The following is a 13,078-nucleotide window of genomic DNA, read 5'->3' on the forward strand; positions in this document are numbered from 1 at the left end:
CTCACAAACCCCACCTCTGTGTACAGACACACCCATCAACAATCAATTTCCAACCCTGCTCCAACACAGAACCCATGTAGTTTTCAAATAAGCCTGAGTGACCTGATTAGCTGGATCAGGTGTGTTTAATAAAGAGTGGAGCTAAAGTCTGCAGGGCTGTGGCCCTCCAGGAACTGAGTTTGACTCTCCTGATGAAGTGTACTTCCTCATAACGTAATAAAGATTGAGCAATAACTACAGTGTTGAGAGAACTAATGCATTTACACTGCAATTACAATTGCATAAATGTAATGATATTATGTTCTGAATATACAATTCTGAATCCAGAAATATGAAATGTCAAAGAAAAACTGAAATAACAGGCCTACTTTAAATGGGAAACTAAAACAAGTAAGTCTTATAGACTGAGTCACTGAATCATTTATTCAAGCGATTTGTTTAAGAGCTTAAACAGGAGCATGTTTCCCCTAATATCTTGACATTTCCGAATCTGACTGGAGGGTATGTATATTAAAATGATGATGTGGGTGCTCCTGGATGCAGATCAATCTGGATGGTTGGAATGAAACTCACTCGGTTAGCAAGCTTGGGTCGAGGACTTCCTCTCGTGGAACCTAAGATCTTTATAGGATCAAACAAAGATTAGCTTTGTTAAGACATTCAGAAATGAATAGAGGGTGAAATATAGCCAACTGTGATATGGATGTTTGATTCCCTTCTTGATATCCCTCTCGTCAATGCAGGGAATGAAGGTCGCGTTCAAATCTATTAGCATATATCAATTAATCAGTTTAATCACTTGAATCTGGTGAGAAATTCATGTGGGGAATGAATCTCTCTCAATATTTCTGATTGCAAGCTTCTTATAGAGATGACAGTTTGACCACCAATTTTGCTGTATAATTAGCTCCCAAGTAAAGCCATAAAGCTTGCCAAATAGTACTGAATAGCCCTTATATAGGATGCTGTGATAGATGATAATGTAACCCAGAAGTTGAATAGATGGCTTATGGAACTCACATTTCTAGTGCTGGCAGGAATTGCAATTTCTCATAACTGGTGATCATGCATTGAGAAATGAGAATGAATGTGATTATCAAGTCCAATGGTTTGTCATACACTATAAGTTGTAGGTGGCTACAGAAATGGTGTGAGATCCTGACAATATCTGGTATTAGGGTAACTTTTCAGTATGGTAATTTAATGTAAATGGACAACAGTAGCATTTAGTTTCCTTGATTGCTTAATAACAGGTGGAGGGATCAATTTGTGACAGTGTGTGTGTGGTTTAAAGAAGTATTTGTGATGTGTTGACTAACATACTAAAGTACTTGATTCGAATTTTGACTGTTATTATATATCACATTTGAAGTGAATTAAATGGTATTAAATGGTATGTAATTGGAAATGTATTTAAATGCATGCCATACCTTTGATAGAAATGGCATTAATATGTGTTTTAGTTTATAATAAATGCTTGTTAATTCATTCAGTAGTTTACTTTAACCTTAATCCAAAGACAGTTATGTAGTAATGAAGTAATGATGTAATTATAACATACATATAAAGATTCCCTTTCTCATCATCTCATGATCGATGCCATTTAGAGATGAGAAGTAACAAAGTACAAAGACTTTGTTACTGTACTTAAGTAGATTTTTCTACTTTCTATTTCTTACTTTTTCAAACCAGGCTCGTTACTTGAATTTGCATTTTGTGGATCACCATTAGATAACCATTTTCAATCTTATGTAGACAAATGCCATCTACCATGCACACTAGTTCTCACCTGCTCTTACCTAAAATTGTTTCCCTTTTGTTTTCTTTCTGTTCTCCTCCATTTTTTTTTTTTTTGGTAACCTGATTTTTGTTTGTTTTGTTTGAACCTTGTGGTTAGTGTGCCAAGTTTAGCACAACTGTGCTCACTGCGACCCGAGTTTGATTCCCGTCTCGAGGTCCTTTGCTGCTCCCCTCTCTACGCCCAGTGCTTTTCTGTCATCTCTCTACTGCCTTGTCCATTAAGGGCATAAAATCCCAAAAATATAACTTATAAGCCAAATATAGAACCCAATGCTCATCAGAAGATAAAAATGAAACACAATACCAGATGAATGCATTTGATATAAGGTATTGCCACTCAGAACATCCAAATTTATATAAACATACTTACATAAAATTCCCATTAAATACACACAGACACTTTCATTTACACAACAGTTTAATGGTAAATTGCATATCCCATTGAAAACAATGTTTTGTTGTTTAAAGTCATAAACATGTTCTAAGCATTCTGAAAAAAGGGCAAACTTCCACACTGACGAATGGCTGATGCACTTGGTCTTCAGGGCATTTTGATCAAACAAAATGCTCCAGTACAGGGCCAGATCTGTGGACAATTTGAGAGATGACTGATCTACTTATACCATGACAACAACTGTTTTACAACTTTAAAAACTACAATAAATCAATAATGACAGTTTGTGGCTAGTACAAGAGCTGCAAGTATAATTACAAACCCAAGTAAATGAAACTTCCTTCTCTACTGAGAAAGCTTAATCATAAAAAGTCTTGAGAACTTCCTATGGCATCTCGAATGTCCTTTTCAAATTAATTTATGCTTTAAACACGGAAATCTTAAAAAAAAAAAAAAAAAAAAATTTAAAAAGTCTTGACAAGTATACATGATCTGAACCCAGGATTAGCAACAATGCACAGTATGTGTTTGAGAACATCCAAAATGGCAGAAAATTTGTATTTCAACTTTGCAGAACTCAACTATGGTGAATTATTATTATAAAAATAAATATGATTTAGATTATTACCTCACAGTCATGGACATTTTGATACAGGAACTGAGGAGACATCCTGCCAAAGCATCCTTAACTCACATAAATCAACAAGGATCTTTCCATCCTTGACATATCCTTAAAGAGTGAAAAAACAATCATAAAATTTTTCGGTAACACTTTACAATAAGGTTCATTAGTTCATGCATGATAAAATAATATGTGCTTTATAGTCATCTCAAAATAATAAATTTGCGATATTCTTCAACAGGATGAAAACAGAGACTGAAGCAAAAAAAATTAGGCTGAACAACTGAACACATTATGTGATTTTCTGTTAAAGCAACTTTCGTCAAATCGTTTAAGACTGTAAATCGGCCCTAACATAATTTGTTTTGTGTAGTGTATTACAACCTTGTTTACAAGCAGGAATCTGCGTTATCAGTTTCAACTCAAAATCTGACTTTAGATCATTAATAATTTTACCTGACAGCAGATACTCCTCATTGTTCAGTCTGACACCACATGAATTTTGACGTGAGTAGATGACCCGAATTGGATTTTTGTCAACGTGCTTAAATGTCTGGAAAGAAAAAAATACAAGAAAATATATATTGTTAAGAAAGATTTTATTGGCAAATTTTGAATTTAAAAATGATGTGGCAAATATGTCGCAATGTGGCATTTTCTCACCTCAATAATGTTGACACTGTATGCAGTTAATCCATTCGAAGCGCTGATCACCTTCTTTCCAATGACCTTAGCTCGAATCACTAAGTGATGTTTCATTAACAAATTTCAGGAGGAGCTCGCGCAGATAATTAACACGGCCAATTCATCATCAGCAATCACTCCCTATCCAATCACTCTCCCTATCCCATTACTACAGTCCCTTTAAATAACCAAGCAATCCTACCTTCAGCTATCTCTGATTCCAGCATCCCTCCCACCCCCCCTGTTTATTTTCTCCTCACCTCCAGCCAGGGGGGGAGCGCTATTGGGTTCGGGCCAAAGGCCGAGCTCGGACCCCTCTCCCTGGGCAGGGGGAGTGCCCCGGGCTCGGGAATGACTACCGAGCTCGGAGCCCTCTCCCGGACAGCATGCCAAACACGCTTAACTTTTACGCTGTTTATTATATGCAAAAGCGAACTAGTGAATCGGTAAAATAGTCAGATGTGACAAAAATGTGTTAAAACATTTTTTTTTTCCCCAGATTACACTTTATTATGTCAGAAGCAAAAATGTATGTTCATATTTTGCATTTCATGTGTAATTCAAGTAATTGAATCTACTGCAAGAAACATCTCGTAACATCTGATTTCAAAAGAGCATACAGCCTACAGATTTGCATACAGCACCTGTAGCTGTCCATGTTTAATTTGCTATGCATGACATGCCTGTGTCAGAATCGCAGTAATGCTGTTGCGGTAGTTTTTGAATACATCTGCAGCCTTCGGCCACCTGCTCATTCAGTCCCACAAACAGGAAGAACAGCAGCCCTAGAGTCACAGCAGCAGACAGCGGAATGCCCATCTTCACACTTTCACTCTTACAGTGCAAGATAAATCAATATAATCAGGTTCTATAACTACTAGAGTTTCTTTCTCTCTCTCTCTCTCTCTCTCTCTCTCTCTCTCTCTCTCTCTCTCTCTCTCTCTCTCTCTCTCTCTCTCTTTCTCTCTCGCTCTCTCTCTCTCTCTCTCTCTCTCTCTCTCTCCTCAAAGATCTCTAAATCTTAGTGAGCATCTTATATAGCTCTTATGTCCTTTTATCCTTACAAACCCGACCTCCCGCACATACACGCACATCAACACTCAGGTTTCAACACTTCTTTCAACATAGTGGAATTGGCAAACAATTTTTGCCAACTGCCAACTTTTTTTTTTATGATTATTACATAAACCTGACTCATGTTTCCCAATACTACTTAAGGAATGGTTAAGAACAGTATGTCCTATATGGAGATCTGAAACAACCACGCCTTTCATGAAGGTTCTAGTTCTGCATAATGTTTAAAAAAGAAAAAGAGAAAGCTCAATGTGCTGCAAATAATAAAAAAACACCTGCAAATTAGGAAAACATCTTCATTAGTTTGACGGCACATGAGCTGCAAATACTCACAGCACAACCAAATACAGAAACATGCTGCAAATACTCATAGATCACATCGTCATGTTTGGTGTGGAACCCTGACAATATCTGGTATGAGGGTAACTTCTACAAAATCTTCAGATGACAACAAATTCAGTAGACTAATTGGTCCCACTTTATATTAAGTGTCCCTAATACCTGTGAACTTACATGGTAACTAGATGTGTACGTAGCATGTAACCACAGTGTATGTACACATTGGTACATTGCATCTACAGCTCTAACACTGGTGTAATTACACACATGTAACAACTCATTACATGTGTGTAACTCAACTCACTCAACAAATGTGTAACAGGACATTGGTAACAACACTTTTTTTCACTTCTGGAAGTACACATGTGTAACAAGAATTATGTAACTACATTTTGTAACAACAATATGTACTCACAGAAGTTTTCACACTTCCACACAGTCTTCAGTATTACAGTTACCAGTTTAGACTGCCCTGAAACATTATTGAAATCGTGATGATTGTATTCATGTATTTGTGAACCCTGAATTAGAATTAAAGTATCAATTTGTGATACCAGTGTACTTACATGATAACTCCTCAGGAACTGTCTACTTAATAAAAAGTGTAATATGGTCACAACTTACTGAGTAATATGTAAATGTAAACCTCTGCAACACTTTAATATCAGTGTACTTACATGGTAACACCTCAGGAACTGTCTACTTAATATAAAGTGTAAAATGGTCCAGCCTGGTCTCATTGTTTATGAAATGATATTTCAACGATTAAAATGTACAGATAGATACGTATTTTTTTGCTAAAAAATGTAAAATATTTACGTATCTTTCAATTCATTTGTCACAAGGATGGTCTGAGACGAGCGGATCCATATGCAGCGTTTAATTGTACAGGCAAACAAACACAAAGGGGCAGGCAGAAATCGTAGTCAAACACAGGCAGAATGGTCGGGGCAGGCAGCGAGAATCAAACACAGGAAGGAGTCCAGGAATCAAAACACGGGAAAACAAACACGGGAAGAAACGCTCAGAAATGCAGCCAGGGCAATACAAGACTTCGCGAAGAAGCTGTGTGTGTGAGTGGTTTATGAACAGTCAGTGTGATGAGAAACAGATGCGTGCAGCAATCAGTGCAGTGGGTCACGAGGAGCAGGTGTGAGCAGTGATTGGTGCAGTGGCTTGTGGGGGATGAAGTCCATGATGTGTAGTGCAAGAGTTTGTGATGACAGGACGACGGAGGCTCAAATCGTGACATCATTAAGATATTCGTATCAATGCCTTTTAATCATTTTATTAATAAGCGATTAACATTTTTAACCCCCTTAAGCTAACCTTAACGTTACCCCCAAACCTAAAGCTACCCATTTTATAGTAAAACTAAAAGAATATAAATTGTAACTGACCAAAATATGTAGGGAAATTAACATTTTTACTAACAATATAGCATACAAAAATATTTTTATAGTCACTAATCACACTCCTACCTCTAAACCTAACATTAACCATGATCTCTCTCAGTACATTAATAAAAAAAAAAAACATGACAAACAGAAAATTGCATCACAATCACAATAATTTATTTAATGCAGAAATGTCAACAGCCATACCATAAAAAGTAATCCAAATGGCGATGCTTTTGCAGCCGCAGTCTGCAAGAAAACAGTAGGTTTGTTTGAGGTGCAGAGCAGAATTAAAGTTATTAATCGCTGAAAATATTATCCAGATTATTTTCCTCATCCTCTCCGTAAATGCGCCCAAAGAGTATGCGCCCGGCCCCGCACATCATTCAAACACATCTCACCAGAAACACGGCATGTCGTAATGTGTGACGAATGCTGGTAAGAGCCAATGAGAGGTCGATTTTCCTGCCGTAAAAACTGCCGTTCCTGACGCGGTTGTATTTGAATTCGTAAAATGCACTTAAGTGCAATGAGCGCAGTTTTTTTTTTTTTTTACACTTTATATTAAGTAGACAGTTCCTGAGGAGTTATCATGTAAGTACACTGATATTAAAGTGTTGCACAGAGGTTTACATTTTAAATGTTACTCAGTAAGTTGTGACCATTTTACACTTTATATTAAGTAGACAGTTCCTGAGGAGTTATCATGTAAGTACACTGATATTAAAGTGTTGCACAGAGGTTTACATTTTAAATGTTACTCAGTAAGTTGTGACCATTTTACACTTTATATTAAATAGACAGTTCCTGAGGAGTTACCATGTAAGTACATTGATATTAAAGTGTTGCACAGAGGTTTACATTTGACATATTACTCAGTGAGTTGTAACCATTTTACACTTTATATTAAGTAGATAGTTCCTGAGGAGTTACTGTAAACAAGGGTCAGTATAAAGCAGGTTTTTGCTAGGAAGCTGCTCCTGAAAAATGGATCTGTACCAATTATTTGTGTTCCTGCTTCATCTTCACGAGAAGAAGTGAGTGTAATTTCTTTTTCTATGAATCTTTGCAAATCGCCTTTTCTAATAATGTGCTAAAAGTAAGCACATTTTACGATGAATGAAAGTGTAACTTACACTCTCAGAGAACATGGTTATGTCGTCTTCTCTATGTACATCCATCTCAATATAATTCCTAATCGCACGTTTATAATGAACAATGCATTAAGGTGATTGTCTAGTTACAAACTGTATACGTTGTTGTAAAACTACATTAAGCTTAGCTTTGTAACGCTAGATGGATTAAAACGGTGTCTGTTAATGATTAAGAAGTCATGTACAATTATTTTAAATCGTTTTGGATCAGCTATAACTGCATTTGCTCTCGTTCAATCAACTTTACCTCAGTAAACACATCGCGTTCGTATCTCTCTCAGTACGCTACCCTGCCAGTACATACAAAGAGAAATCAAAGTGACATTAAGTTTACTAACCATTCATAAACACCCGGTTCAAGCCGTAACAGATGTGTTTTCAAAGCCTCCCGCGACCATTATTTCCCCAAACTGTACCCTCTACTGTTGTCTAGGCAACACCCCATGTGCAATGTGATGACACGCCCCACAGAACTGAGGGGCGAGGTGAGCAGAGGTTAATTTAAAGGGCCATGTACTAAATGAGTGGTTTTTTTTTTACACAACCATTGAAAAATTTTAATCAAAGTATATTACAAACTTTTCATTAGGACCCTAAAGCATCATGGATGAATAGCAACAAAGATTGCTAAAGTCAACATATTTTACTAATATATTTTACTAATATAACTATGAATCTGTTTTTAAAAAAAGTTTGCTCTAAAGTCTATTCGTAAGTGTATTACTTGCGTGATAGTTACTTTAAAGTACTTTAAAGTGCTTGTGATGTTTGGTATTTTTAGTTATCTTTGGTTGAAAACTTGTAGTGGTATGCTCAAATAAATAAATGTTTAAAAAATTCATACACTACATGGTTAAGTACATATCTCATAACAACATAGTGTATAGTGCGTCATTTGGGATGCAACTATAGACATGTGGGCAACCAAATGCCCACTGGCATAGGTTGGAGATCATTTATACTATTTAAATATTTTGGCCATTGTTATCTATATACAAAGTACAGTTTGCAATTTTCCTGTAGACAAAGCAATCCAATGTTTTCTTAAACTATAGTCAGGCTTTGCTGATCCTTAGGCCCTATGCAAAGACTTTCTAATAATCTCATGCCATTTATCATTCTTTTTAAATAATAATATCCGGGGAAGCACACACACACACACACACACACACAATGGTTTTTATACTGTACAAACGATATTTGCTATCACCCTACACCTTCCCTACACCTAAACCTAGCCCTCACAGGAGACTGTGCATATCTTTACATTCTCAAAAAAACGTATTCTGTATGATTTATAAGCCTTTTGAAAAGTGGGGACATGGGCAATGTCCTCATAAGTCACCCTCTCCTTGTAATACCTATGTCATACCCATGTTATTACACCAATGTGTCCTGATATGTCACAAAAACAAACACACACACACACACACACACACACACACACACACACACATTTCACTCACTAATTCAGTAACTGCTGGCAAATCATTAATGTAAAAATATAAGGAATTTCATGTAATGAATATCATGTAAAGTATAAAAAAATTGCATTTATGTTAACACGGCGCAGAATATTTTTTTGTGTTATGCTGAATACGATATATGCTGAAACATAATTTCCTAATGTGGATGTAGTTCTGTTGAAAAGAACCTTAACTGTTTTTGTTTGTCATTACAATTTTTTGAAAATTAAACTGTTTACTTTTAACCCATGCTCATCAGAAAATAAAAGAAAAAGAAAAAAGAACATTCAAACTTAATACAAACATGCTTACTTTTCCCATTAAATACACATAGACACGTTTACATTTAAAACAGTTTAATGGTTAATTGCATATCTCCATGATAACAGTGATTTGTATGTATTTGCTGTATGCATTGCAAAGCATCAGTAAAATGTTTAAATTAATTAAAATGTTCTAAGCGTTCTAATCATTCTGAAAAACAAAAATGTAAACTTCCACACTGATGAATGGCTGATGCACTTGGTCTTCAGGGCATTTTGATCAAACAGGATGCTCCAGTACAGGGTGCTCCAGTACAGGGTCCACCAGTACAGGGTCCTCCAGTACAGGGTGCTCCACAGGGTCCACCAGTACAGGGTCCTCCAGTACAGGGCGAGATCTGTAGAGATCAGTTTGAGGGATGACTGAACTCTTATCTTTGCTTATAACATGACAACAACTGTTTTACTACTTTAGAAACTACAATAAATCAATAATGACAGTTTGAATATGATTTATATTATTACCTCACAGTCAGCCATTCTGATACAGGAACTGTGGAGAGACTGTCCCAACGCATCACAAGGCTACATAAATTAACTTCCATCACTCCATTTTGAACATGTCCTTAGGTGGAAAAAACAAACATAACATTTTTCGAATGTATCTCTATTAGTTTTACATCTAAAGCTCAGTTTACAATATATACAACTTTTGTGTACCTAGAGATGCCTGTTACAAACTAACAGACTACTATTTCCAAACACAACAAACTCACACAAAAACATGTGCCTCGTTGTTAGGAGTTAAGTGTGATAAGTGAAAATAATATGTGCTTTAAATGTCAAAACATGGATTGACATGGATGGAATCAGAGTCTAAAGCTAAAAAAAATAGAAGTTGAATAACTGAAGACACTTTGTGATTTCTGTGAAATCTGTCAACTCAAACTGCCAAAAATCAGCAGACTGGCTTTGACTTTTAGAAACTAACATGAACTCATCCAGACTGTAAATCAGTGCTAAAAATCTGGGCGTAATTTGTGTAGTATATTCCAGCCTTAATAGATCAGGGTTTTCAGTTTCAGCTCAAAACCTGACTTCAGATAATAAATGATTTTACCTGCCAGCAGATACTCCTCGTTGTCGAAACTGATGCCACATGAACCTTGATATGAGTGGATGAACTGAACTGGCCTTCCGACATGCTTAAACGTCTGGGGGGGGGGGGGGGGGGATAATTTTAAAAAATCTTGTTAAGAAAGATTTTATTGGCAAATTTTGAATTTGAAAATGATGTGGCAAGTGGATTTTCTCACCTGGATAATGCTGATACCATATGTATTTCCACTCGGAGTGCTGGTCACCATTCCAGTGATCTTTGCTCGAATCACTAATTGGTAAAATAGTCAGATGTAACAAAAAACAAAACAAAAAAAAAACATTACATTTTGGCCTAAGCAAAAACATATGTTCATATTTTGCATTCCAAGTTTGCCAAGATTAAACAAAAAGAAGATACTTGAACTATAATTAAGAAAACCAACTAACTTTAAATAAAATTTATTTATCACTATTTTTTATAGCAATCACAGTATTTTCCATAAACCTCATGTGTAGTTCAATAATTAAATAAGTAATTGAACTACTGAAAATTAACTAAAATGTAAGAAACATCTCGTAACATCTTTTTTCAAAACAGCTAACAACCTACAGATTTGTATACGGTACCTATAGCTGTTCATGTTTAATTAGCTATGCAAGTGTCTGACATACCTGTGTTAGAATCGCAGTACTGCTGTTGCCTTTGTTTTGGAAGACATCTGCAGCCTTCAGCCACCTGCTCGTTCAGTCCCACAGACAGAAAGAACAGCAGCCCTAGAGTCACAGCAGCAGACAGCGGGACGCCCATGATCACACTCACGTTCTTACAGCGCAAGATTAAAGAATATACTCAGGATTTTGGCCAACTAGAGTTTATTTGTCTTTCTCTCTCTTCAAAGATCTCTAAATCGTAATGGGCATCTTTTATAGCTCTTATGTCCCCCACCCATCTAACCTCACAAACCCCACCTCTTGTACAGACACGCACATCAACACTCAAGTGTGTTTTCTGAAGAGCAGGGGTGTCAAACTCAGTTGCTGGATGGCCACAGCCCTGCAGAGTTTCGTTCCAACCCTGCTCCAATACACAAACCATTTAGTTTCCAAATAAGCCAGAATGACCTGATTAGCTGGATCAGGTGTGTTTAATTAGGGTTGGAACTAAACTCTAAACATCCAGGAACTGAGTTTGACACCCCTGATGAAGAATGTTCACTATATCGAACTGAACTGTCTAAAACAGTTGTGGCTCTGGCTCAGGTCAGTAATACTGCTTAAAAAACTGGTACAGAAACTTCTCGGGTTACTTGACTGTAACCCTGTTCCCTTAAAAGCGGAACGAGATGCTGCGTATCAATACGCTGATTAGAACATTCTTTGTTCGACCGGTTGTGAAGCACGTAAGAGAGAACGCGCAATGAATCAAACAACAAATAAAGCGAAATGACAGGGAACAAAAATAGTAAATTAGTCATTAGGTGCCATGTTCAATATAGCTGCATTTTTGAGAGACCCTAGCAGAAGTTATTAATCGGTGACGTCATTATCAATGGCCCTAAGTTGTTGAACTATGCGGTTTAAACGACGGAGATGCGACTGTGTTCGGGAAACAGTCGTGACTAGTTCGTTTCCACAACGATGCATCGTACTATGGAGGTTAACCAGCGAGTTATGTCGTTGTACGGGAAACGCACCCCTGGGCGTTGGTCACAAATACCGTTAACCAGGGATGTACTGGCCATCGGGAGTACCGGGACATTCCCGGTGGGCCGGTGGAGTAGTGGGCCGATCGCCGAAGAGAGAGACGGCGCTATTTTACATTACAGCGCATTCGAAACTGCAAAAAGCAAACGACCGAAAAGTGTATTTTTTTAATAAGTGCCACTTTGTGCTCTCGTGAATCATCTCATGACTAAGTGTAGACGCCATGTAAATACAAGATTCATTGTGTAGTTTAGAGAGCTTTATTAATTATAACGGAACTTTGTGAGATCTCAACTAAGAGACGCTTGTAGTCATAATAAAGGGAGCGCGCTTTGCACTTTCCAGGCTATAATCCATTCAGAATTTGTATGAAACTTTTGTTTTTCGGACACATACACGCTACTATGTTTTGGGAATGACATCTGCATATTTATGCTGGGTTCATTCTCGAAATAGCGGTGAAGCAATGGACGGGACAAAAATATATTTTTCCTCCTTTTTTTAACGAACAGCGCCAAGGGGAAGACTGATCATTGTCTGTTTGATCAGTTTGCCTTCTCAAATCATCACAACTTGTCTAAAATAAATTCTATAGATATAAAACAGTTAAAGTATAAAACAATGTTAGTTTAAACGTTAAAGTAAAATGTTTGTGCAGAAATTGGAAGCTAAAGCCGCTTTGCAGGACATCCAGGCGCCAGCGCAACCACTTGCATTTTTTTCAGTGGAAGCAATTTAAAATTATCCATAATTTTTTGCTCACAAAGGTACGAGTAATCAAAAAGCGTTACAGCGTTTTTATAAAATAAAGAAAACAAAAATGATGCACTTTCTTCCGTCTCGTTCTTGAACAGGAGCGCTTAACAAAAATAAAGGGAAATGTATGCCTCACAGACATGATAAATATATCTATAGAAAGCTTTAAATTATTACTTAACAAAATAAAACAAATCGAAAACAAAAGCTCTTTCATATGTAATCCGTTCAATTTCATATGTAATTTCTCTCTAAAGGCGCGTCCAAAAAAAAAAAAAAGATCTTTGCGACACTGACTCAGAATACACTAGTTTTTTAATAAAT

The 13,078-nt window shown here is 36.7% G+C and overlaps 1 protein-coding gene across 1 annotated transcript; it reads right to left on the reverse strand.

Annotated features, from left to right (window-relative positions):
• Positions 1 to 9,269: 9,269 nt before the first annotated feature.
• On the reverse strand, positions 9,270 to 11,208 carry LOC141293945 (metalloproteinase inhibitor 2-like). Its single transcript, XM_073826013.1, has 5 exons — positions 10,967 to 11,208; positions 10,510 to 10,583; positions 10,314 to 10,407; positions 9,719 to 9,818; positions 9,270 to 9,591 (listed from the first exon to the last, which is right to left on the reverse strand). Exons 1-5 carry the CDS (start codon positions 11,100 to 11,102, stop codon positions 9,474 to 9,476), a joined length of 522 nt encoding a protein of 173 aa, XP_073682114.1. The 5' UTR covers positions 11,103 to 11,208; the 3' UTR covers positions 9,270 to 9,473.
• Between the last annotated feature and the right edge of the window lie 1,870 nt (positions 11,209 to 13,078).

This window comes from Garra rufa, chromosome 20, assembly GCF_049309525.1.
Source record: "Garra rufa chromosome 20, GarRuf1.0, whole genome shotgun sequence".
NCBI lineage: Eukaryota > Metazoa > Chordata > Actinopteri > Cypriniformes > Cyprinidae > Garra > Garra rufa.

Bases quoted from the DNA above. Each gene is read 5' to 3' on its own strand.
- LOC141293945 (XM_073826013.1), bottom strand. From the start codon at position 11,102: ATGGGCGTCCCGCTGTCTGCTGCTGTGACTCTAGGGCTGCTGTTCTTT. The intron at 10,584-10,966 runs GTATGTCAGACA...TTTACCAATTAG, and splicing joins GTACTGCGATTCTAACACAG to TGATTCGAGCAAAGATCACT. The intron at 9,819-10,313 runs GTAAAATCATTT...TTTCCACCTAAG, and splicing joins CGAGGAGTATCTGCTGGCAG to GACATGTTCAAAATGGAGTG.